This window comes from Thamnophis elegans, chromosome 13 (assembly GCF_009769535.1).
Source record: "Thamnophis elegans isolate rThaEle1 chromosome 13, rThaEle1.pri, whole genome shotgun sequence".
NCBI lineage: Eukaryota > Metazoa > Chordata > Lepidosauria > Squamata > Colubridae > Thamnophis > Thamnophis elegans.
Genome location: NC_045553.1, coordinates 26,757,791 through 26,783,802, shown reverse-complemented (window position 1 = coordinate 26,783,802; position 26,012 = coordinate 26,757,791). Strand labels below are relative to the sequence as shown.

The window sequence follows — 26,012 nt, the reverse complement described above, 5'->3', positions numbered from 1 at the left end:
TCCTAAAGAGGGCTTTCCCAACCGTGGCAATTTTTGAGGACTCCCCAACTGCCTGGGGAATTCTGGGAATTGAAGTCCATTCTTCTTAAAATTGCCAAGGCTGAACACCCGTAGAGCTTTCTCAGAAATGAGAGATGCCAGCAAAGGGAAGTGGGAAGCAAACAGGGAATGTTCCACTCCTTGTTTTAGATTGAGGCAAGGGGAGGCGGGGATGTGATTGTCGGTGTTGTCTCAGCGCTGCAAAGCCCAGCCCTGGCTGCCCAGTGACTCCTGTGTTGTTGGTCTTGTTCTAGCACTCGGGAATAAATAGCTCTGATGCGGAAGTGCTGACCCTCTATAATGTGACAGAGGCTGAAAGCGGGGAGTATGTTTGTAAGGTTTCCAATTATATTGGTGAGGCTAACCAGTCTGCGTGGCTGACCGTCACCAGACCCGTGGCTGAAGGTAAACGGGAAGAATGCCACTTTGGGCGATTCTTAGCGGTGGAAAAACCGAAACTTTGGTGGCTCTCCTGTGAAACTTTCTCCTCTGTTTCTGGTGCCATAAAGCCATGGAAAAATCCTCGGAATGGCTGATCAGTTACGTTTCATGCTCTTCTTTTCTTCCTCTTCCTAACAGTGTGTAGTTTCATTCATCCTGAGCAGGGGGTTGGACTAGAAGACCTCCAAGGTCCCTTCCAACTCCTATTCCATTCTATTCTATTCTTAATCCTCTTCCTTTATGAATTAAACTAGAAGTGAGAAACTAACGTGATTCCCTGAAAATAAGACAGGGTCTTATTTTCTTTTGACCCCTCCCCCTGAAATAAGCACTTGGCACTTATTATTTTTGAGGTGCAGGAGGCAGCGAGCGTGGTCACCTCATGGCTGCTGCTGTGTTGCAATATTTTCATGAAGGACTTATTTTGGGGGGAGGGCTTATTTTAGCGCATGTGCTCAAAAGCCCGATTGGGCTTACTATCTGGGGAGGGCTTATTTTCAGGGAAGCAGAGTATTCCTAAAAATCTTCTGCTTGAATACCAAATTATGGGGTTATTATTTTTTTCCCTCTCCATCGGGGGCCCTGTTATAAGCTGCTCAGAAAATAGTGATAATGATCTCATTTCTTCCCAAATTATTAAATATTTCAGTATCGCCATCTCAACCTAGATCTCCTTTTGGGCAGCAAAAATCAAAACCTCCTTCAAAAGAAGGGCACCTTTGTGTGGGTGTTATACTGTTTTCCCCATTGCTTTTAACCTGGCTGTCGATGATGCAAGACTTTTAGTGGGCCTAATTTTGAATTCTGCAACTGTCTTCACTTTTCCAGCCAAAAGAAAATGGTGGCTCCTTTTGGGTGTCTTCCTGTTGGAAGCAACCCTGCTCCATCTTGTCTTTCAAGAGTCTTGTTGGCTTCTGTCCTCCAAACCTGCTCTCTTCTCTTCCCCGTCCACTTCCATCCATCCCTTGACCTGCCCCACGCTGTGAAACCAAACTGATCTTCGCCTTCCCAAGGTCCATTTTTCCATGTGGCCCATCCCCCAGCATGTCGATGGGCAGGGAAATTCAACATGGTGAAGGGTTGTTTTATTGTTTGTTTTTAACACTGCCCGCTTTAAGCCAGCCTGAACTGGTGGTTGCCCTAAGAGCTGTCTTGCCCTTAGGCTACAGTGGTGTCTCTGTGTCCTTCAGGAGATCTCGAGACGCATGTTATCTCCTTCCTCTTCCTTCAGCTTGTCTTACATTTGCTCGTCCTATTTTCCTTTTTTGTTTTGTTTTGTTTTGCTTCCATTTTTTCCTCCCTTTCTAGACAGCTGGTGTTAACACAACTGACAAAGAAATGGAAGTCCTTCACTTAAGGAATGTCTCCTTTGAGGATGCTGGGCAGTATACTTGTTTGGCGGGTAATTCTATTGGGATCTCTCATCACTCTGCATGGTTGACGGTTCTGGAAGGTATATACCGGTTCTGTTCCTTTCTCTGTCACCTTGCTGTCTCTTTTGACTAGCTTTGGGAAGTAGTTTGCCATGGTTTGCAAGAGCCAGGCAACTTGGAGGTAGAGGAGGAGGAGGAGGAGGAGGAGTGCTAGAGGGCCCCCACCAATTGACTTCCTCTTATGGATGGGATGGTTAATCAAAATGTGTCGGCCAGCCCCTGTAGTTCCTATCATCCTGAAGGTAAGCCATCCCCTTCCATTTGGTCCTATTTCCTCATCTGCTAAATTGGGATAATCCACAACACCATCGTGGCTCTCGCAGGCCAAGGTCTTGTGCATTTCTGATTTGAGTTAGAACTCAACTAGAAGCTAGATCCAAGTTTTTCATAGGCCGGTTCCATTCTTTCAAGCAAGGCTGTCACCCTTTCTGTGCTTTGCTTTGTCTTTGGCAGAGAAAAGGCAGAGTTGGCACACAGGGCCCAAAGGTTCAATTCCAGGAGATATACGAGATGGAGTTGGCGGTGATAGGAGGCCAGCCAAATAGCAACAGCCCTTAGACTTATATACCACTTTATGGTGCTTTTACAGCCCTCTCTAAGTGGTTTAGAGAGTCAGCCTCTTGTCCCCCAACAATCTGGGTCCTCATTTTACCCACCTCGGAAGGATGGAAGGCTGAGTCAACCTTGAGCCAGTCAGGATCAAACTGCTGGCAGTGGGCAGAGGGAAGGAAGGAAGGAAGGACAATAGCCATAGCACTTAGACTTATATACTACTTCACAGTGCTTTTACAGCCCTCTCTAAGAGGTTTACAGAATCAGCCTCTTGCCCCCAACAATCTGGGTCCTCATTTTACCCACCTCAGAAGGATGGAAGGCTGAGTCAACCTTGAGCCTGGTGAGGTTCGAACTGCCAAATTGCAGGCAGCTGGCAGTTAGCAGAGTGCAGTACTGCACTCTAACTGCTGCGCTACCAGGGCTCATGGAATACAGAATAAAAATAAGGGCAACAGTGGAGATCCTTTGAATTCTCAACTTTTTCCCAAATTGGAGACACATCTGTAAATGCTCAAATGCCTCTTTGAAAATTCAACTTAACCCAAACTGTATTGATTTCTAAAAAGAACCATTAAAAGACAACACATGAGCTCGAGGCCCTACCAAGAAGTCATTGTATAATGCTCTTTATCAGGGCTGCAGTGCTGAGTGTAGGTCTTATGTTCTATGAGTACAAGAACATCTTGCACGCTTCCTTCCTCGTTCTTGGGAGAATCAAGCGCTGCCCACCTTCATCCCAATAATAATAATAATAACAACATAAATTTAAAAAAAAATATTTTAAAAATAAAAATAACTTCTTGCCTTCGGAAGTTGTGGGGGCTTCATTACTTGAGACTTTCAAGAAAAGATTGGACTGCGATTTGTCAGAAATGGTGTAGGGCAGCGATGGTGAACATTTTCAGCACCGAGTGCCCAAACCAGAACGTTTGTGTATGTGCGTGTGCCGGAATCCTGGAAACCTGAAGACCAGCTGGCCGGTGTGCACATGCTTGTTTTTGGCCGCTTTTGGGCCATTTCAGGTGGTTTTCTGAGCTGTTTTCAAGCCATTTTGGGGCTGTTTTGCAGGCCCCAAAATGGCCTGAAAACAGCCCCAAAAAGCCCCCAAAACAGCTTTGAAAATGGTCATTTTGGGGGGCATTGTCAGGCCTCAAAGATCAGCTGGCTGGCACACATGAAGAGCAGCTAGCAAAAGTTCATGTGCCCACAGAGAGGGCTCTGCGTGCCACAAGTCACCATCATGGGTCTAGGGTTTCCTGCTTGAGTGGGGGGTTGGACTAGACGATAGCAGTAATAGCAATAGCAGTTAGACTTATATACCGCTTCATAGAGCTTTCAGCCCTCTCTAAGCGGTTTACAAAGTCAGCATATCGCCCCCACAGTCTGGGTCCTCATTTCACCCACCTCGGAAGGATGGAAGGCTGAGTTGACCTTGAGCCGGTTAGATTAGAACCGCTGAACTGCAGATAACAGTCAGCTGAAGTGGCCTGCAGTACTGCACCCTAACCAGTGCGCCACCTCACCTATAAGGTCCCTTCCAACTCTGTTAATCTGTTAAAATGCCAGTTGTAAACTTAAGGAGGCACTGGCTGCCCTTTTATCCAGGTGTGATCCACATATACAAACGCATCAACTTAGAAGTCAACACAAGAGCCCAACAATTATTCACCATTGCAGATATACATCCACATGAACAAACTCACTCCAAAGGATACAACAATATATGTGTGAAACTTGGAGGGAGCTCTATGACCACTCGCTGCGGCCATCTTGCCATAGTCACGGACAGTTTCACATGGGATAATTCAATGGGATAAATGTTATCCACCACTGTTTCTTTGACATTATTTCCATTGACAAAAATGGAAATAATATCAATGGTTTGGTTTAATTTAGTTTAGTTCAGTTTAGTTTATTGTCATTGCACATCATACAACAAAATTAAATGCCATCTTCAGTGTACATAACTATAAAAATAAAAACACAAACACACATCCTTTGCATGCTATATAATTGAAATTGAAAACCCTTGATATTGCATTAATATTGCATTATACCATAGAATTCAATATAGTTACTGCCCTGGGATAGAAGCTGTTTTTCAGCCTATTTATCCTTGTTTTGATTGCCCTGTACCGTCTGCCAGATGGTAATAGTTCAAAAGAAAGGGTGCCCAGGATGAGATGGATCTTTAAGAATGTTTTGAATGTTCTTAAGGCAGCGGGAGATATAAAGCTCTTCCAAAGATGGTAGAGGGCAACCCAGGACCTTCTGGGCAATAGCAATAGCAGTTAGACTTATATACCGCTTCATAGGGCTTTCAGCCCTCTCTAAGCGGTTTACAGAGTCAGCATATTGCCCCCACAGTCTGGGTCCTCATTTTACCCACCTCGGAAGGATGGAAGGCTGAGTCAACCTTGAGCCGATGAGATTTGAACCACCGAACTGCAGCTTAGCAGTCGGCTGAAGTGGCTGCAGTACTGAACTCTAACCACTGCGCCACCACTGGGCAATGACATTAACCCTCTGAAACAGTGATGGATAATGTTTATGGCATTGAGTTATCCCACATAGAGTTGTCCAAATGAATTGTCCCATGGCGAGGTGGGCACCGAGGGACAGCCATGGTGGGTTGGCCAAGGTGGGTTGGCCAAGGTGGGTTGGCCATGGTGAAATGGCCCTGGCAAATTGTCCCATTCTTCTTGGAGGACTGGAGATCCATTTTTCCCTTCTCCAGTTGATCTCCATGCAAGAGATACAGGAGAAGATGGTACCTAGTGGTTCCTAGTCCTCTCCTGAAACTGCTGATTACCAGAATGAAGAATCCCAAGACCCCAAATAAGACTTGTTCTTACACATCCTTGAATGAGAATGGAATCTTGCCTTGGTAGATTGGACTCTTGCATTCTCTGTGGGGTTAGAAGATCCTGCATGAGTTTCTCTTGGCAGATAGGTCTGCTGACTTGATGATGGCTTTTTTCCAGCCATCAGTAGGTGGCCAGCAAGAACCTGACTGGGGGGAAAGGCGTGAACTATTGCTGTGGATTGCATTCATGCCCCCTTCTCAAGTCTATTCTGTTATAAGGGTTTACTATTCCTCTCCTTGTCTCATTTCCACCCATTCAGTGCCCTGCCATCTTTGATAGGAAAGATGATAACAGGATGGTTAATTTTATTTGATCACATCTCCTCTAACCTCCTCCCATTCCCCACTGCCATTCTCTGTTTATTACTATTATTTTGGGAAAGAAAAGTTGGAGGGGGGAGGGGGGAAACTTTGATTTCTTGCTTCATCCCCTTTTAAAGCATTGCATCTCTACTCACGTTTTCCAGAATGTTGTTATAATACCCGCAGTTTTTCCCCCCTTGCTGGTATTATAGCCATGAGGGACGCGGTGACTCAGTGGCTAAGACGCTGAGCTTGTCGATCATAAAGGGCAGCAGTTCGGTGGTTCAAATCCCTAGCGCCACGTAACAAAGTGAGCTCCCGTTACTTGTCCCAGCTTCTGCCAACCTAGCAGTTCGAAAGCACTTAAAAATGCAAGTAGAAAAATAGGAACCACCTTTGGTGGGAAAGTAACAGCGTTCCGTGGGCCTTCAGCGTTTAGTCATGCCGGCCACATGACCATGGAGATATCTTCGGACAGCGCTGGCTCTTCAGCTTTGAAATGGAGATGAGCACCGCCCCCTAGAGTCGGACTAGAATGACTAGCACATATGTGCGAGGGGAACCTTTACCTTTATTACAGCTAGATGATGTATATTCAACTTTAAAGGTGTTGCTACATAGACACCAGCTAGAAAAGTCCAGGTGGGGTGGCACTGCCATCTCAGAAACTGTTTTGCTGCTGAGAATATTTCTGAGCAAAACCTTTTCCAGTTTGGTGCGACAGAAATAAGGGGCACCATTTGATCTCCTTGATGTATCTGTTGTGCCAACCTGGTCTGTATTGTTCTGGAAAGTTTCCTTTGGCAGCATGATGAGGCCCAGAAGTCAGCAAACTTTTTCAAAGTGGAACAAAATGAGCTGGAAATCTTTCTCCTGCTTTTATTATGAATGGGCATTTGGGAGGGAAGACCATAAAAGAGAGGACTTCATCTCCCTCCAGCATCCTGTTCCACAGGCCAAGCTCAAAGGAAGCTTCCTTTACATTAAACATGAATGGACTTTAGTCTCAGTAGCCACATGTGAAGTTATTGGTTTAAAGGAAGGGATCCCAGCATAGCATACAAGATTCCATTCTGGAAACTGAATTGGTAATGCTAGTTGGGTTGAGAGGTGAACAGTCTTTGGTATCCCCTCTCCCTCTTTTATTTAAAGATCATGCAGAGGCCCACCTTTGTGTTCAATGATACAGAGACTGTACTAAGCCAGCTTTTTAAAATTATAATTTCTTGACCAATCACTCGTGTCCTGATTGAAATATTATACTAAATCTTAGCCCAAGACTCCCAAACATATCATGCCAGAACTAACACTGTGGCCTTGGCATGAGCTGTCCTTTTGACCCTACTGATTTTTCTAGCTGCCCCTAACGGAAGATCTGTTGTACTAATGCTTTCTTTATACCGGTTCAGCTATAGAAGACAAACCAGCTATGATGACTTCCCCTTTGTACTTGGAGATCATCATTTACTGCACAGGGGGCTTCCTCATCTCCTGCATGATCGTGACCGTCCTCATTTACAAGATGAAGAGCACCACCAAGAAGACCGACTTCAACAGCCAGTTGGCCGTCCATAAACTGGCCAAGAGCATCCCCTTGCGCAGACAGGTAACAGAAAGTAGATAGGGGGTTTGATTGAAACCTATGATTCCCCACCTTTGAGACTGCAGCAAAGCAGGCTGCCTCTCCATCAGAGGCACCTGTTCTTCTTTCCAACTCAGTAGAATGTTAAAAAGATATTGTCAGAGTTTGTTGCAGAAAATCACTTCCAGAAAGCACACACAGATCTAACTGATGCAGCTGGATTCATTAACTTCTTTATAAGAATAGATGAATAAATGTACAATACCAACAGGTGGTTCTTCCAAGTAAACATAAGGCAGAAGAGTTACAGGCTAACACAAGCAGTTAGTTTCATTTTAGCAAACAACCCAGACAGACTGCTAGTTTACTTCTCAGAGCAGCAGGCTGCTTTCTTAAGTTTCTGTTTCAATTCTTTGCACAGACTCAGATCTGTTTAAGCTCCCATTGGCTGACTTGGTTGCTATGCCAATTCATTGACTGACCTTGTTCCCATGTCTCTCCAAGTCATGAATATTCTAACAGATATTAGGTAGAGTTCTAATACTTAGTCCACTAGCAGGATAAAATCTGAATAGAATAGGAACAGAGGCAGGGTGGAGGAAGAAGCTACCCAAAGGAACATGGAGTTTGAAAAGGAGCTCCATCTGGCAACGGACTGTGGATAAAAATGCCCCCATCCATTAGCTTGGGAGAGGCAGCTGGGGAGTAGCTCAGAATATTGCTGACAGCTTCCTTCATAAGCTCCGTTCCTTCACATGAAGGTATTCACTTACCTTCCGTACCGGTTTGCAAATGTGAGTGTGCGTGCATGCGTTGAGCCTTCCGCACATTCGCTTTGGCTAAAAAAAAGTGCCTAAATGGGATGGCATAGAGCAGTGGTTCCCAAACTTGGCAACTTTAAGACTTGTGGACTTCAACTCTCAGAATTCTCCAGCCAGCAGAGCAGAGCTGGCTGGAGAATTCTGGGAGTTGAAGTCCACAAGTCTTAAAGTTGCCAAGTTTGGGAACCACTGGCATAGAGCCATGATTTCCGCTACTGATTTGGGTTGAACCGGTCTCAACTAGCAGAATACCACCTCTGCGTTCCTTGTTGGATAAATGAACAATAGCAGATGAGAGCATGGGTGTCAAACTCACCGTGTCATGTTGTTGTGACGTTTTCTGACATTTTCCCCTTCGCGGGCATGGCCTACACATGACACATCCAGCCCGTGGGTCCCCAGTTTGACATCCTGCTATCGAGCAGGCTCACGGGCACATTGGGGCTGTGCTTTGGAAAAGCCGAACTTCCAGGTTCCAGCACACACGGCAGTGGTGGGTTGCAGGCGGTACATCCCGGTACGGGAGTATTGGAGCCTGCCCGGAGTACTGGGTACTGTTCCAGTATGGTGCTCCGGAGGGCCCACCCACCCGCCCCAGCTCCCTACCTATCTTTAAACCCTTTGGCGCTTCCACGCACGTACAGCGCTTGCACGACGCTCCACCGAGCAGCTGGAGCTTTGCAGAGGCTTCCGGAGGCGTCACTGGATGGTATGATGCATGTGCGTGCTGCGCACTTTCATGTGGAGAACGCCGGACGCCGATCTAGAACCACCACTGATGCATAGGCACCCGACAATCAGCCAGCCAGCATGCATGTGCATGCCAGTTTTTGGCACTGTCCCACGTGGGAAGGACAGCTGATTGTGTACGTCAGAAACCCAGAAGACAAACAGGCAAGGCCACGCATGCCAGGCGCCCTGGCTTTGTGTGCCACTTTGGGCATGCGTGCCATAGGTTCGCCATCACAGGCCTAAAATATTGCAGGAATGCGGAAGTCTCATTAATGAGATTTTGAGCCTCACCTGGGAAGGAAAGAGAAAGCCTCAGAGGTGAAAAACAGCCCGGGATTACGACTATCCATAGGATGCTAAAGTAGAGCTTGCACAATTTGTGGATTTCACATTACAACAGCTACTGCACAAGGGGCCTCCATTTTAAGCATCCAGGTTTATTCTTCCAGGTTATTTCATTTGTACTGTTTCTCACAGAGGGGTCCACAGAACAGCACACTGGGAATCAACACAAACACAACCCTCAGTAAAAACGATAAAGTGATCAACCCTGAAAATAAACCTTTTGGAGGCAATAACAAACATCCATTCAGCCCAAATTCATTGTGGCGGGGGGTGGGGAAATGCAGTGGAACAATTCTCACCTTGCAAATGTTTCCTCTTGGGCTGCAAGAATCGGTGGTTTTGGTTGCTTGCCAGCTTCCCAGCCTGCCTTGGGAATTCTGCATTGGGATCCCTTCTTGAGATGGCAACAAAAGCTATTCAGATCCTCCGCATGGCATGGCTAATTAAAGATCTTTATTGTACACTACACCAAGCCACTTAAATTAATTGGTGGCTCCCTGCCAAAATGAGGATGCAAAAACCTGCTTACATCCTCTGGAATTTAGAGCCTGGGGCTGGTGTGAGCCACCCTTTCCACAGCTTAGCAGACCCCTTTCCTTTGTATTTTTTCTCATTTAGTTGGCCGTTTTATATTAATGTATTCAAGGCTTCTGGCCCCGAAACCCCCCTGGCTTCCGATGGATCTCTTATAAACTGGAGGCCTCATCCGTGATTGTGAAGAGTTGATAGAAGAGTCAGTTCCCAGACTGATAAAATTCTAAAGATTCTTACTTAAACTGCCAGCTGCAAACTTCATGAGAAGCGGTTAAGAAAAACAACTCAGGGAAAAAAGTTTCTTGCCCTATTGTATCTTGGGGATACGTTGGTTGAAGATGGGAAAGGAGTCCTGGAATTTTTATAACCTTTTCACAAAAAGTCTTTCTTAAAGAGACTCTGTGATCACTGTGCTTGGAAGAATCAGAGCCTGACATTAGGAACAAGTTTAGATAAGCAACGCAGAGGGGAAGACATGTTAAGGATGTTCTTGTCTCTTTGTAGCTCTCTTCTTCCAGCCATAATGCAATCACGGCGGCTCACGGGAAGCACAAAACAGTCCACCCTAATTTGCCATGGAGGCTTGGAAAGACTAGGAAAGAGGAGAGGTGGCTGTTTTACTTTATTCTGACCCAGCAGAAAGAAGAAACAGACTCCCCCCAAAACCCTCTTTATTTATCTCCTGTGAATTAATGGCATTCACACACCGAAAAATCCAGGCAATAGTCCTTCAAACAGTTACCTGCAGTAACAGACCTTATCAGTTCCTTGAGATAATTGCCAGGCCATGAGCTCCCAGAGGCAAAGCTTCAAATTAAATTCTGGCAAGCAGTCTTTGTGGCACGAAACACGATGAGCCAAATCTTCAGAAATCCGAACTGTTGTCTCCTACGACCACCATTCCCCTTTCCTTCTATTTATTCCTCAGCCAGAGAGGGGCCATTCAGCATCTACATGTGCCTTGCTTCCCGAGTCGATTCCTTACCCTCCGTTGTTCTCCTCTCCCAACAGCTCTGTGCATATCCACATCTGGAACAGGCCCCAGCTGTTCTTCCTCCCCACTTATCTCTGCCTCCGAAGGCAGCTGCCTCTCCGGCGGTTGGGAAATGTCAGATGGCTCTGCCTCTATCTCTGCTTCCAACGCAGAGCATGCATCAGAGCCTTCCCCAGACTCCAGAACTGGCCCAAGTTTATCCCCAACCTCCTCATCGTCCGAGTCTGCCACCAACTCTGCTGGCAGCTGGTGGGCCACAACACTTGTATCATTGCAATTTTCATCTCTGCAGGCCGCCCTGAAGCTCTGCTTGTTGACATCAAGAGTCTAGTTTGCAAGGACCAGTCCAGAAGTTCTCTGCATCTTCTGATTCAGAGCTAGCTTGCTTCTCTTACACTAAAGTGGGAATTAATGTACATGATGGTTTAAAAGCTCTCTCGAGATACATACGCAGATGGTGCTTTTGTTCAGATTATTGGTGGAGGGATATTCGCACATGCACACACAGAGAGACAGAGAGACACGGAGATGGTCTCAAAAGGTCTTCAAATAGCCATGCTGGGCTTCCCAGAAGGTTCCAAGAACAGGGACACTTTGCTGACAGCACATGATGGAACATCCCTTCAGATGGTTTCACAGCCCTATCGAGCAATAGGTGTGCTGGCATACGCTCATGGAAAGTGAGGAAGATACGTGTTCAAAGCCTTTATTGTCATTGTACATCATGCATACAACGAAATTGGTTTAGCCTCTACTAGTGCAGTCTATACAAGAATAATATAAAGAATAATCCTTATAACAGTGGGTCTCAACCTTCCTAATGCCGTGACCCTTTAATACAGTTCCTCATGTTGTGGTGACCCCCAACCATAAAATTATTTTATGTTTTCCATATTTTTTCAAAAATATGTATTTTCCGATGGTCTTATGCAACCCCTGTGAAAGGTCGTTTGACCCCCAAAGGGATCCTGACCCGCAGGTTGAGAACCACTGCCTTATAACAAGTAGTGAGGGGGGAGTAGTCATATGTTTCCATATGTACATCATATTCTGTGCGACGCGTATATTACTCTGGTGTATGATCTTGTATCATGGTATATACATATTGCACACTACACTGGTACCAGTGAAATTGGCCATATTCATCTGTTTGTGGTGCTACATTGTGTTTAGGAGTCTGACAGCCCATGGGTAGAAGCTGTTTTTTAACCTGTTTGTCCGGCTGGCTATACTTCGGTGTCTTCTGCCCAATGGTCAAAGTGAAAAGGGGACACTGGCCAGGGTGCGAGTCATCCCTAAGTATCTCCCTTACTTACCCTTTTTTGTGGCTATAAGCAAGAGGGTCAGTACCAAAGAATGCTCAATTTCTGGAGAGATTCTCTAGAGCCATTTTATTCCAAATTAGACCCTACTTGGTCTAAGGCAGGTTGCCAAACTTGGCAACTTTAAGACTTGTGGACTTCAGTTCTCAGAATTCCCCAGCCAACATAGCCACCAGCAAGTCTACACAATACTTATCATAGTATTGTAGCACAGCTGTCTGAGGAATCCTTGGGAGTTGAAGTCCACAAGTCTTAAAATTTCCAGGTTTGGAAACGCCTGGTCTAAGGATAAGTACTGTATAAACTTGCTGGTGGTAGCTTTCCAGAATTACCAAGCAGAAAGTTTTCTAGGGTTTTCTCCATTGATGGAATTGAATGTAGATCCTTCTGCTTACAAAGCCATGGTCAACCATTGATATAGGAGTCTTCTCCAAAGTCCCAAGACTTAAAGTATCTTTACAGCAGCAAGGGCACCCATTTCTAGTAAAAAGGTGATATGATTTGTTGGAGGACAGGTGATTCTTCCCCTACCAAACTCTATCTAACTAATCTCAAGGAGACTTTGACAAAGGTAACCTCCACTGTCTACCTTCTTCTGGTGCAGGTCTCAGCTGATTCCAGTTCCTCCATGAACTCTGGTGTGATGCTTGTGCGTCCCTCAAGGCTCTCCTCCAGTGGGACCCCAATGCTAACTGGGGTCTCTGAATACGAGCTGCCAGAAGACCCTCGCTGGGAGTTGCCCAGGGACAGGTACCAAATTCTCCTCTTCGTTTTGGAAGGGCTCAGCCAAAGAGGCCCGTCTGAAGTTTTTATTTTTTTAGATTTTAATTTTAAACACTTAAACACATCAACAAAGACAAGCACATAACTTAAAACAACACAGGAACTGAATGTTCTGTCTTATACCAGTTACATATCGGTGAATCTTAACAGTTATTGTTTCCCCTCCTATACATTCCAATTTTACATTTGAGATCACCTTGTTTCTTACCCCTGGACCAAAATCAAAAAGTGGCTTGAGGAAATGATGGGGAACAGTATTGATTGGAAACTGGAACTATTCTTAGAAGGGCTAACTACAACAAAATACGGTAGAGAAATATTATACCTAATCCTACATATTACAACAGCGTCCAGAATAACATAACGCGCAAAAATGGAAAAACAATACAGTCCCAAAGAAAATGAGGCGATAAGGAAGATCTTAGAAGGTGCGAAGATGGACAAATTGACAAAGGAAATACAAGGAAAGGAGGAGTCAGAATAATATTTAGTTTGGGAGAAATAGTACAAATGGTTAGTCCATAGAAACAAGAAATAAGAAACTGGGAAATGTAAAATTAAGATGTAGTAGAACAATTAGTATATAGAGATAAGACAGGGGGTAGGAAAGATAAGTTAAGATAATGTAAGAAAAATGTTACAATATAATATAAGTAAGATGATTGTCTGATATAAACAGCTAAATTGAATAATTGAGGATTTGTACACGAAAAGGAGTAAGAAACGTCTGATGTTTTTAAAAAGCCGTGTCATTGGGGAAAGTACTTGAGCAGCCCTCCCGAACTCTGTTTCCACTGGCAGAGGGTTGCAGGAGGCCGTGGCAGCCGAAAACGGAGCTCGGGAGTCTGTTTTTGCTGGCAGAGCACTCGGGTCATCACAGGTGACCCCGACAGGAGTGACTTCGAACTGATCATGCCCACCCTGGCCACAGCCCCCACCCCCGAAGGTCAAACATCACCCTGATGAAGCTCTCAATGAAATCGAGTTTAGCACCCCTGTTCCACAAAGTCTCTGAGAGGAATAGCGATATATTTATTGGATAATACAGACAGTGTCACACAACAGAAAGCCAAACAAGACAATTTAGACCCGCATTCCAACCCTGTTGGCTGAGCTTCAGTTAATTCCCTGCGGAGATTAGCAGCACCCTGCTAAATAACCATGTTTGTTTCTTTGCTTTTATTCTAGGCTGATCCTAGGGAAACCCCTGGGAGAAGGATGCTTTGGGCAAGTGGTCCTGGCTGAAGCAATAGGCTTGGATAAAGACAAGCCAAACCGAGTTACGAAAGTGGCAGTCAAAATGCTAAAATGTAAGTAAGGTTGCAGTTTTATTTCTTAAGTTCCTCCCAAAAAACCCTCCTTGTCTTGCTTCTTGCGAGAAGCTATTATTATTTCTTTTATTTATTAAGTATGAAACAAATGATAATAAAATCTTCTTGTAAGAATAATGTTAATATTATTATTGTTATATACTTTATTCATTAAGCATTAAACTCAGCCAACTGAACATTCAAAAATGCATTACAAATACCAGTGACTATCAGCTAATGGTTGATACAGTTTGCTGCCAGCGTCCTAGGACCTTCTTAAAATATAAGACATTTCGAGTAGCGTAGTTTTTTGCAGTTCCGCTGGTGTTATTGCAGGAAGCTGCAATTTGTGGATGTAACTTGTAAAATTCTTGGACATGGTGCCAAGTGCCCCAATGACAATGGGTATCACTGTGACATGCTTTATCCATAGCCGTGTAGTTTCGATGGCCAGGTCGTGATATTTCATGATTTATTCTAGTTCTTTTTCTTCGACTCTGGCATCTCCAGGAACAGCGATATTAATAAACTGTACACTTCGGCCCTCTACAACCATGATATCTGGCGTGTTGTGCCCCAAATGACGATCCGTTTGTATTCAAAAGTCCCACAAGATCTTCACCTTCTCATTTTTGATATTAATATTAATAGGAGAATTCCAGTATCTTAACTTCTCTTCAATGCATCCTTGACTCAATCAGGACTTGGTATCTTTTTCCTCCCTAGCTGATGCGACTGAAAAAGACCTGTCTGACTTGATCTCGGAGATGGAGATGATGAAGATGATTGGAAAACACAAGAACATCATCAATCTCCTTGGAGCGTGTACTCAGGACGGTAAGTGCTTCTAAGGTGGAAGGCGGTAGCTCCATGACAGAAATCCAACTTTGCAGGAAAAAGTTCTCACGTTCATTCTTCGGCATCTTCAACTGGCCACCACCCCAGATGGCCCACTAGGTATCAGAAATGCCTCATGAATTGAACTGGGATGGTGACTGTATCACTGTCTCTGCTTCAATGTTCTGACCCAGCTCCCCAAACCCTCTGTATTTAAATCAATAATTCCTTTATTAGGAGTGCCAGGACTTGGCAAAAAGTTTCTCTCTCACTGCAGGCTAACAAGTCTGTCCGGCAGGGAGATGAATAATTGTCTGCCGCATCTATTCATTTCCGCCCCCTGCCTTTTATCCCCTGAGCTAAGGTGGGGCTTTGCAAGCAGCAGTGGCTCTTCTGTCCCAAGGACCGGCCCATAGATTTCCACTGCTCTCCTCTCCTCTGCCTTCTGTGCATCCGTGTGTCAGGCACTGGGCCCAGCTGTTCCTCCTCTTCCTCATCAGCCACCTCCAGACCTGGGGGCTGTTGACTCTCCATCTGAGGGCTGGCGGACGGCCCAGGCTCCGCCTCTGTCTCTCTCTGCCAGCTCCATTCCCTTTGTCCCCTTGGAGCTCCCAGGTTGCCTTGATGCTGACCCTGACTCCCATGCCTCCTCCGCCTCCTCTGATTCGGCTACTGGAGGGGCCAACAGGCCACAACATTAAAGCTTCTTGTCTTCCTCTATGGCAGGCCCGCTCTATGTGATAGTAGAATATGCATCCAAGGGGAACCTAAGGGAATACCTACAAGCCCGCCGCCCACCTGGCATGGAATACTGCTATAACCCCACCCACGGCCCAGAAGAACAACTCTCTTTCAAAGATCTGGTATCCTGTGCATACCAAGTGGCCAGGGGCATGGAATACCTGGCATCCAAAAAGGTGAGCAATTGCAAGGGGAAGGAATGATAGACTTTGAGCAGCGGCGGGCAGAGGACTAGCAGCTTGTGAGTTTTGAGAGCCCCAGAGAAATAAGTCAGGATGCAAAACAGAAGAGATGAAGATGTCTCAGAAAAAAGGCCGGGTTTTAATAAAGGAAAATATTTGTAGCTCATTTTAGGCAATAATAATCAAAATGTTTACATTTTGATTGTTATTAATCAATTACATATTAATGTAATTAATATCAGTTACATTGATATTAATTCTATATTTACTTGTCCATTTTAACAAATCTCCCTTATAACATTTAGTCCTTTTCTTATATGTCCATGTTTCTAACATTGGAGTTTTAAAGGATCAGAAAGAAAGTAATAGAACGGTTGATAAGAAGGCTACTGATTTCTGAGCTGCAGTAATGCATATGTTATTGGACAGTATAAAGGTGGTCTTCACTGCTAATCACTCAGGGATCCTTCAAAGTTACAACAGATCTCTCTCGAGCTACTTCTGACCCGGTTCCAGAGTTTTAACACCCATATCATCCCCCCCAATGGTCACATGATCACATTTTGAGTGCTTGGCGACTGGCTTCATTTACAGTCTTTTGCAGTGTCCTGCAGTCACGTAAATTCAATTTTCAGCATTCTTCGCCAGTTTCTGGCATAACTTCTGATTTCCAGCAAAAAAAGGCCTATTTTTTAAAAAATCAGGTTCGTTTAACAACCACTGCATTTGCTTAATGACTGCTAAGGTGGCTTAACAACCACTGAATTCACACGGTACCGACCACAACTTAAGAACTGAATTCTGGGATCAATTACAGTCATGAATTGATTACCTGGATTTATTTTCAAATTTTTATACTACCTTGCAGCCAAAAGCAGTTCGTTTTTTTTAAAAAAAGATCTTTAGATTAGATTAACAGAGTTGGCAGGGACCTTGTAGGTCATCTAGTCCAACCCTCCACCCAAGCAGAAAACCCTACACCATTTCTGGTCAACTCCAGTCCAGTTTTTTCTTGAAAGCTTCCAGTGATGAAGCTCCCACGACTTCTGAAAGCAACTTCTGTTCCATTGGTTGATTGCTCTCGCTATCTTCTTAAGATCATGATTGTTAAGTGAATGACTGCAGTTGCTAAGTGAGGAACATGGTTGTTAAATGAATCTGTCAGAAGGTCGCAAAATGGGATAACATGATCCCAGAACACTGCAACCGTTCTAAATATGAATCAGTTGCCAAGCATCCAAATTTTGATCACATGACGATGGGGTATGCTGCAATGATTCTAAGTGTGAGAAATGGTCATAAGTCACTTTTTAAAGTGATGTTGTAAGTTGGAATGATCATCAAACAAAATGTCGTAAGTTGAGGACTATCTGTAATTGTACAGATTTGCTTGGCTTGTATTACTTTTTGTCTTGATACATCCTTTAGCATTTTAACAAGATGTGTTTTTTGTTGTAAGTCCACTCCCATGGATTTACTGGTCTTCAGTCTGAAAGCTTTGTCTCTGCCATCCAGAGCTGCTCCATTGTTAGGAAGTCTTGTTATGCTCTGTGTTTTTCTCTTTAGTGTATTCACCGAGATTTGGCGGCCAGGAATGTGTTGGTAACGGAAGACATTGTGATGAAGATTGCTGATTTTGGCCTTGCTCGAGACATTCACCACATAGATTATTACAAAAAGACAACTAACGTGAGTGGCATCTCTCAAAGGGGGCTCAAATTATTCCATTTTCAAGCCTTGTGTCAGGTTCGAAATAGCATCCAAAATTAAATCAGAGTCCGAGGTAAAGGATTCCTCAATTTATTAAAAGAGCCATGTTGGCACATCTGGGAAAACCTGAATCTGAAAGCTTCCAGGTTTTCCCACCAAGTTGATCCTTCCCACCCCCCCACACACATACCCACAAGTCCATTACATGGTCCAATCCTCCACTGCCACGCTGGCAGCTTCCACCCATCTAGTTCCGGCCAGGTGCAGAGACAAAGATGACCTTGGCTTCCTAAGAAGAATGTTGTTATGGCTACATATTACACAACTCCATACAAATCCCCTCTTTCATTTTCCCACAATAGAAAATAGACAGTAGAAAGTGTGGTAGGCCTGAAGTCCAAAAGAAAAGATGGCTTGCAGGCATGAGACATTGCAGAAAAGCTGAGTAGGAAACTGTAAGAAAGGATATGGAAATTTGAAAAAAACTTCAGTGACTTGGACCTAAAAAAAAAAACCTTCAGTGATCTAGACATAAAACTGTTTTAAAGAAAAAGACGAGGAAGGAAAGAAGGAAGGAACCAAGGAAGGAACCAATTAGGAATTAAATCCAATTAGTTATCGTTCCCCCTTGCACTTCTCTGTTCCCCACCAGAAGATTAATATGGCTTCTCTCTTCCCCATGGTTCTAAATTAATATGGCCTCTTTTCTGCTTTCTAGGGTCGTCTTCCAGTCAAATGGATGGCCCCAGAAGCCTTGTTTGATAGAATATACACCCACCAGAGTGACGTGTGAGTATTTCTCCGGCTCCTTAAAGTACAGTATTAGAAAAGATTTTAAACTGAGCCTCTCTGTTGATTCTCTGCACCTCGTACTCTCTCACGAGTTGGATAGCTATTGGGAAATGCCCAGCCTGGCAGTGGGAAGATTTCAAATGCAGAATTAGCCTCAAATTCCTTGCATAGCCAGAAGAGATCCACCCTCCCCTTTAAGGATCCAGATCTGACCTCCTCCTTAAGCTCCATAGAGCTTTATCTACCTGTTTTCAGTTAAAGACAGGCGGTTTGGGAAGATTCCTGTATAACAGGCAGGATATAATTAGTTAGCTTGAACCCTACCTGTGTGCATCTGACTGCTTCTGCTAGAGAGAAGCAAATGTCTCTGTGTTTTATAACTTCACCACCTTTGCTTCCTTGAATATCCTTTTCCAAGCTGCAGAGCCACAAGTGGCAGGTAGAATCACCTGCATGCCCAATAAATGGAAGAAATGATGCCTATGGAGGTTCTCAGTCATTCAGGTCCTGGTTGTCCCAAAGGTGCTTTTTTTTTTCAAGAGGCAACTGGACTTTCTGGTTTTTCTTTTGAAGACGTTTCGCTTCTCCCCCAAGAAGCTTCTTCAGCTCTGACTGGATGGTGGGGACCATTTGCACATCAGTTTGAGATGTAGACAACATATACTTGTCCCCAACAGCCTCCGCCTGTCTTCAACAGTGAAAGGACACAGGGCAGAAAACATCCTGCCACTACTTGGCACCACTCAGGTGTCCCTGAGGACACAGATAAACCTCCAAGTGGCCTCAACAACTCTCTAAAAGGATGCAAATGACCAGCTGTTTGCAAGGAGTATAAATTCTGTTCTCCACCATCCAGTCAGAGTTGAAAAAGCTTCTTGGATGATGAGAAGCAAACAATGTTTAAAAGGAAAAAACCCCAAGAAAGTCCAGTTGCCTCCTGAAAAACCACCTTTGGGACAACTGTTACCTGGATGATGGAGAATCTCTACAGACATTTAGCTATACAATTTGGGATGAAGACCCTTTGAGTGATGTGGGAGTAGGAATGGATTTCCAGAGGGGAAAAATTGCAGGAACCATTTGCACCACTCAGGTGACTTGGGGACACAGAAAAACCTCCAAGTGCTTCAATGACCCTCTGAAAGGATGCAAATGACCTGCTGTCTGCAAGGGATATAAATCCTTCCATTCCCCACCATTCTGTCAGAGCTGAAGAAGCTTCTTGGATGAGAAGCGAAACATCTTCAAAAGAAAAAACAAAGTCCATTTGCCTCTTGAAAAAAATCACCTTTGGGACAAGAAATTATGGGCTGTCTGTTCTCACTGTCCATCTACTCCACCTTCAGAGACTCTGGCTCTAGGCAGAAAGTTTGGGTGGGATTCAAGGGATGGATGGAAGCTACAACTCCAGTCATTACTTTCCTGCTTCAATTGATTCAGCCATTATTGCTCTCACCGTGTTCACTTATGTCTCATTACGCTTATGGTTTCTCCTTGAAGCTTCTAGTCCTGCCTGTTTAATTAGAACCACATTCTCCCTTCCCTCCTAACATCCCTCCCCCTCCCCTCCCAAAATTAATTTGGTTGCAGATCACAGCTCCCTTAAATTTTCTACCGTTTTCAATTAAGGCTGGTATGCTGGGAATTATTCCCAAAGGTGGGCTACTGCAGATGTGATCCATCTCAGTTTAATGACATGCTAATTTCTATAGGCAGGAACAGTATTTTCAATCTGTGTTACTTTGCAGTGAGAGTTAGCTGGTCTAAAATTGGCTCTTGGCTTCCATCTGGTTGCCAGTTTGAGGGCCTCCTCCTTTTGGTGTGTTCCTTTACACACCCCTGCAAGTTTACACACACACATAACCTACCAAAGGCCCATAAGTCCATAGACTGTCTACCACTAAGTAATAGCCTGCTTGTAACTGCTGCAGCGTAAGACAGGATGTATCTTGTATACTAACCAGGTGGTCATTCGGTGTCCTCTTGTGGGAGATCTTCACCCTGGGGGGCTCTCCGTACCCGGGAGTGCCAGTGGAGGAGCTGTTCAAACTGCTGAAAGAGGGGCATCGGATGGACAAACCCAGCAATTGCACCAATGAACTGTGAGTGCCCAGTTGGGTGGGTGGTTTATATATTGGGGATGATGATGATGATAGCAATAGCACTAAAGTTATATACTGCTTTATAGTGCTTTACAGCCCTCTCTAAGTGGTTTACTGAGTCAGCCTCTTGCCCCCAACAATCTGGGTCCTTATTTTACCCACTTCGCAAGGATGGAAGGCTGAGTCAACCTTGAGCCTGGTGAGATTTGAACTGCCAAATTGCAGGTAGCCGGCAGTCAGCAGAAGTAGCCTGCATGCAGTACTGCACTCTAACCACTGCGCCACCGTGGCTCATGATGATGGTGTCCTTTCAGTCCTGTGCAACTCTTGGTGGGTTCTATGGGCCAGCTCTCTCCTCATTTTCCGATCTTGCATTACTTCTCTGTGTTTTTTTACTGTGGTTAAAAATGCTGAGCTTGTCAGCTGGAAAGCTGACAGACCGGATTCGAGACCTGAGCACTGCATGAGGGGATGAGCTCCTGTTTCTTGCTCCAGCTCCTGCCCACCTAGCAGTTTGAAAGCATGCAAATGCAAGTAGATAAATAGGTAGCATTTCATTGGAAAGGCAGCAGCAGCTAGGCGCCTCAGCATATAGACATGCTGGCCATCTTTGAACAACAGAAATGAGCACCACCCCCTAGAATTGGGCACAACTGGGCAGGGGAAACCTTTACCTTTATTTAGTGTATGGCGATGTTACATTACATACAGGAGACTATAGTATGAGTATGAAGTAGCAACAGAAATAGCACTTAGACTTGTATACCGCTTCATGGTCCTTTGCAGCCCTCTCTAAGTTGTTTACAGAGTCAGCCTCTTGCCCCCAACTATCTGGGTCCTCATTTTACCCACCTCGGAAGGATGGAAGGCTGAATCAATCTTGAGCCTGGTGAGATTCAAACTGCCAAACTGCAGGCAACCGGCAGAAGTAGCCTGCAGTACTGCAGTCTTAACCACTGCGCCACCATGGCTCTTAGTTGTTTGCTTTCTGATCGTTGCTAGTCCATTCAGTTCACGCTCATGTAGCACAGGGTCTAGAAGGTTCAACAGTATTCTGCAGTGTCATCCAGGGCTTTCTTCCTTCACTGATGCTGCTTCACACTCAGGCATTGCAGTGGGAAAGGAAGGTCCAGCACAACCATACAAAACACCATTATTTTCCCACCGAAATGGTACCTATTTATCTACTTGCACATAGCATGCTTTCAAACTTATAGGTTGGCAGGAGCTGAGGCAAGTTACGAGAGTTCATTCTGCCATGTGATACCGGGGCTCGAACTACCGGAGTACAGACCTCCTCCGGTGTCTTTAAGATACTGAGCCACCTCACCTCTAGTTAAGTGGGTGGCGGGTTAGGATGGCAAGCTGCATGCCCAGCTTGTATAGACACTCACCCGCCCTGGTATTTGGCAGAAGAGTGTTTGCAGCTCCACAAACTATTCTCGGCTTCTTCTAAAGTTCCATGACCCTGAAAAGACCAAAAAAAAAGACTTTTTTTTAATGTTTATGAAAATGAAAATCAACTTTTCACTGCTCCTTGGCTCAGAGGTCTCTTTTTATTGCTTCAATGAATGGAAACTAATCAAAGGGAGAACCAGCCCAGGAAATAAGGTTGGTTCTCTCCTTGATTAGGAGAGGGAGAACTAAGGAGAAATTTCCTGACAGAGAGAACAATTAATCTGTGGAATGGCTTGCTCTGGAAATCGTGGGTGTTCTAACATTGGAGGTTTTTAAGAAGAGATTGGATATCCCTTTGTCTGAAGAGGTATAGGGTTTCCTGCTGAAGCAGGGGGTTGGACTAGAAGACCTCCAAGGTACCTTCCAACTCTGTTACTCTATTCTGCTTCATCTTCCCACTGGAAGGAGACTCAGACCAGGATGGGGTCATTTGCCAATGGGAAATGAAGGGAGCTTTGGCTAACACCTTCTTGGCAGACAATTTTGTGAATTTTGAGGTCAGCCTCTTGTGAACACGAGTTCCTTTGAGATGCTGCCAAGTTTGAGAAAAGCCTCATCAAATTCAACAGACCAGGCATAACATTTCAGGATACCTGCTGACTGGCTGAGATGGGGGATGATGGTTCATGGTCAGACGGGCATTTGGTGCTATTTTCCCAACGCCTCTGAAAGACTGGTGTAAGTCTACATGGAGCCTGCTTTTCTATTTTTCTCAGCACTAAGAGGGCAGAGAAGAGCAACCAAGATGATTAGGGGACTGGAGGCTAAAACATATGAAGAACAGATTGCAGGAACTGGTCATGACTAGTCTAGGGAAGAATAGAATAACAGAGTGGGAAGGAACCTTGGAGGTCTTCTAGTCCAACCCACTGCCTACACAGGAAACCCTACACCACTTCAGACAAATGGTTATCCAACATCTTCTTAAAAACTTTCAGTGTTGGAGCATCCACAACTTCTGGTGGCAGGCTGTTCCATTGATTAACTGTTCTAACTGTCAGGAAATCTCTCCTTAATTCTAAGTTGCTTCTCTCCTTGATTAATTTCTACCCATTGCTTCTTGCCCTACCCTCATGTGGTTTAGTTTAACTTAAATTAATGTGAGAATGTTAGGTCATATCATGGTTCCCAAGTATGAAAAAAAATTGCCAACTCCTGGTTTTCTCTGGTGGGTCTAGGACAATTCGCCATGGGAAAATTCCTTGCAGGATAACACAACATGATAAATGTTGTTCCATTTTTGTCAATGGAAATAATGAAGAAACAGTGGCGGATAACTTTTATTGTGTTAAGTTATTCCATGTGGAATTGTCCCACGGTGACTTGGCCACAATGAGCTGTCTCATGGTGTGTTGACTATGGCAAAAATAGCCTCAGCAAGTTGGCTGCAGTGAGATGGCCATGGTGAGATCTCCCCTTCTGCTCTGGTTTTAACAGCTTAGATGCAGGCACATTCATTGTCCTCTCTTCCCAGGTACATGATGATGCGGGATTGCTGGCACGCCGTTCCATCCCAACGGCCGACTTTTAAGCAGCTGGTCGAAGACTTAGATAGGATCGTGGCCATGACCTCAAACCAGGTAAAAGCCACCCACCCAAGTCCATTTTGCCCTAATTAGACTGCTGGTCTAAGTCTTTGCTGCTTTCCTATGGAGACGGATGGGTAGATAGGCAAATAGGGCAGTGGAAAATCACAAGCAGGAGGGGCAAATTATCTGAGATGTTAGGAAGGTGGCTCTATTTTTTAAATTAAGGTATATGACCATTATAAGGGACAAATTATATGTTTTGTATATTTTTGTCCTCACCTAGGATTCCTGAGAAAGCATAAAGATTTCAAAAAACAGAAAGAAAATAAGTCCAGGTGCCATAACTCAACTTCCATATAATGCTACCTGGATGACAGAATAATCATTGACATATAGTATCGACACGGTGGCTCAGTGGCTAAGACACTGAACTTGTCAATCAGAAAGGTCGGCAGTTCGGCTGTTCGAATCCCTAGTGCCATGTAACGGAGTGAGCTCCCATTACTTGCCCCAGCTTCTGCTAACCTAGCAGTTCGAAAGCACGTAAAAAATGCAAGTAGAAATATAGGAACCACCTTTGGTGGGAAGGTAAAAGCATTCTGTGTGCCTTCGGTGTTTAGTCATGCCGGCCACATAACAACAGAGACGTCTTGGGACAGTGCTGGCTCTTCGGCTTTGAAACGGACACGAGCACCACCCCCTAGAGTCGGGAACGACTAGCACATATGTGCGAAGGGAACCTTTACCTTTATGAAGTTATATTTTAGTGCTTCCTTTTTATATACATAGGTTGTAGCTTACATACCTGTAACCTTTGCCTTTACCTTTAATAGTACTGATGATGTTACCTAGATTGATAATGAAAAGTCTGCAAGAAAACCCAAACTTAGAGAGCATCAAGGCCCTACAGTTGAACCCTGAGCTACAAATGCCCTCTTCCATGATCGACTTTTGTACCTTCTTCAAGAGAAATGACATCAGCTTCATTTTATTTAGGAAGTCATAGAAACATACCTCCTGCAAACTCAATTTTAGTGACCAATTCCCCATTTCTCCATTTTCACCTGAGTTCGTCTCCAAGACCCTTCCGCCAACATGAGAAGAGCATTAGTCAGGGGTGGGATTCAGCCGGTTCAGACCAGTTCGGGTGAACCGGATGTTAATTTTACATCTGATTTGCCAAACCGGTAGTTACAAGGACTGGCTGGCCCCGCCCATCCTGCCCCTCCCAGGAGTCTCCATGCGGCCTGTTTTGGATGCCAGGTAATTGCAGGGCCTGCACGGAGGCTCTGGGAGGGTGAAAAATGGGCCTCCCAGAAGTCCAGAAACGGTACTGTTTTTGGCTATCGGAGGGCCTCCGGCAGGGCGAAAACAGCCCTACCAAAGGCTCAAGGAAAGCCTCTGGAGCCTGGGAAGGGTGAAAACACACACACACTGCCAGTGGTGCAGGAGGCCGAGTAGACCATGCCCACTGGGCAGAGAACCGGTTGCTAACATCTTCCAATCCCACCCCTAGCATTAGACATTGTTCTCACAATCATTCTCTTCTCGTTCTCTTTAGGAATACCTGGACCTCTCTCTACCATTGGATCAGTATTCTCTCAGTTTTCCAGACACTCGCAGTTCCACCTGCTCTTCTGGGGAGGACTCCGTTTTTTCCCACGATCCCCTCCCTGACGAACCTTGTCTTCCCAAGCATCCACCTCACCTTGCCAACGGCGGACTCAAAAGGCGCTGATGCCGCAACATCTGCGGGACCCTTCTGTGCATGTGAGTGTGGAGCGTGTGTGTCCGTGAATGAATGAGTGTGCGTCTGTGTGCACAGTCTCTGTCCAGCTGGGCTGGAAGGAGGACCACCGGAGGGCATTAAGGAACTGCGAAAAAGTCCATTCCAAGCAACCAAGCCTACTCATCCTCATCTCCTTCGCTACACTGCCATCTGTTGCAAGCCTTAAGCCTTCTGAAGAGCTGCTCATACGAATCTTGTAATCTTGGGTGGGAAGCGGTGTCTAAACAACAACGAAAAGGAAGATCCAGACGTCTGTTTCCTAGACAGAAGCATGCTGTTACTTCTCAGAAGGAGATTCTGGAGTAGGGGGTGAAAAACATTCCCATGAAGATGAAAGTCCTTTCTTTTTCCCCATTCATAAATCCGACCTCTGCAACCTGTGAGAGCTGAGAAAGCAAGAAATCAAAGCTGCCATGCATGAGGCTACCTTACCTGTGGGCATCAGGATTCTCTACGCCAGGGGTGTCAAACTCCATTTCATTGAGGGCTGCATCAGGGTTGTGTTGGACCTTGGGCGCTGGGTGGGCATGGCCAGCTCGACATCACTCGTGTCAGGGATGCCTGTGGTGGCCTGTGCACTCTGCCAGCAGAAATGGAGCTTGAGATTTCTGAAATGGAGCTCGGGAGCTCCATTTTTGCTGGCGGAGGGTTGCAGGAGGCCCTTGCAGCCTCCCGAGCTCCATTTCCACTGGCAGAGATACCACAGGCTGGTCCCCTGTTTCCAGGGCCCCCCGCGAGCCAGATCTAAGCACCCTGTGGGCCCGATTCGGCCCACGGGCCTTGAGTTTGACACCCCTGCTCTACACTGAAAA

At 45.1% G+C, this 26,012-nt stretch overlaps 1 protein-coding gene across 6 annotated transcripts in view; it reads left to right on the top strand.

Annotated features, from left to right (window-relative positions):
• FGFR1 (fibroblast growth factor receptor 1) overlaps positions 1 to 25,585 on the top strand; it is a 123,451-nt gene extending 97,866 nt beyond the window's left edge. For 3 of the 6 annotated variants that reach the window (XM_032228713.1, XM_032228715.1, XM_032228712.1), the window contains 11 exons: positions 1,789 to 1,933; positions 7,047 to 7,249; positions 12,572 to 12,717; positions 13,939 to 14,060; positions 14,787 to 14,897; positions 15,624 to 15,814; positions 17,387 to 17,509; positions 18,249 to 18,319; positions 20,287 to 20,424; positions 23,357 to 23,462; positions 24,973 to 25,585. In XM_032228713.1, the coding sequence (XP_032084604.1) occupies positions 1,789 to 1,933; positions 7,047 to 7,249; positions 12,572 to 12,717; positions 13,939 to 14,060; positions 14,787 to 14,897; positions 15,624 to 15,814; positions 17,387 to 17,509; positions 18,249 to 18,319; positions 20,287 to 20,424; positions 23,357 to 23,462; positions 24,973 to 25,149 (1,533 nt within the window). In that variant the 3' untranslated portion in view covers positions 25,150 to 25,585. Of the gene's footprint in view, positions 1 to 293; positions 445 to 1,788; positions 1,934 to 7,046; positions 7,250 to 12,571; positions 12,718 to 13,938; positions 14,061 to 14,786; positions 14,898 to 15,623; positions 15,815 to 17,386; positions 17,510 to 18,248; positions 18,320 to 20,286; positions 20,425 to 23,356; positions 23,463 to 24,972 lie in introns of all 6 variants that reach the window. The other 3 variants (XM_032228717.1, XM_032228714.1, XM_032228716.1) reach the window with 2 other exon arrangements.
• Positions 25,586 to 26,012: the final 427 nt, after the last annotated feature.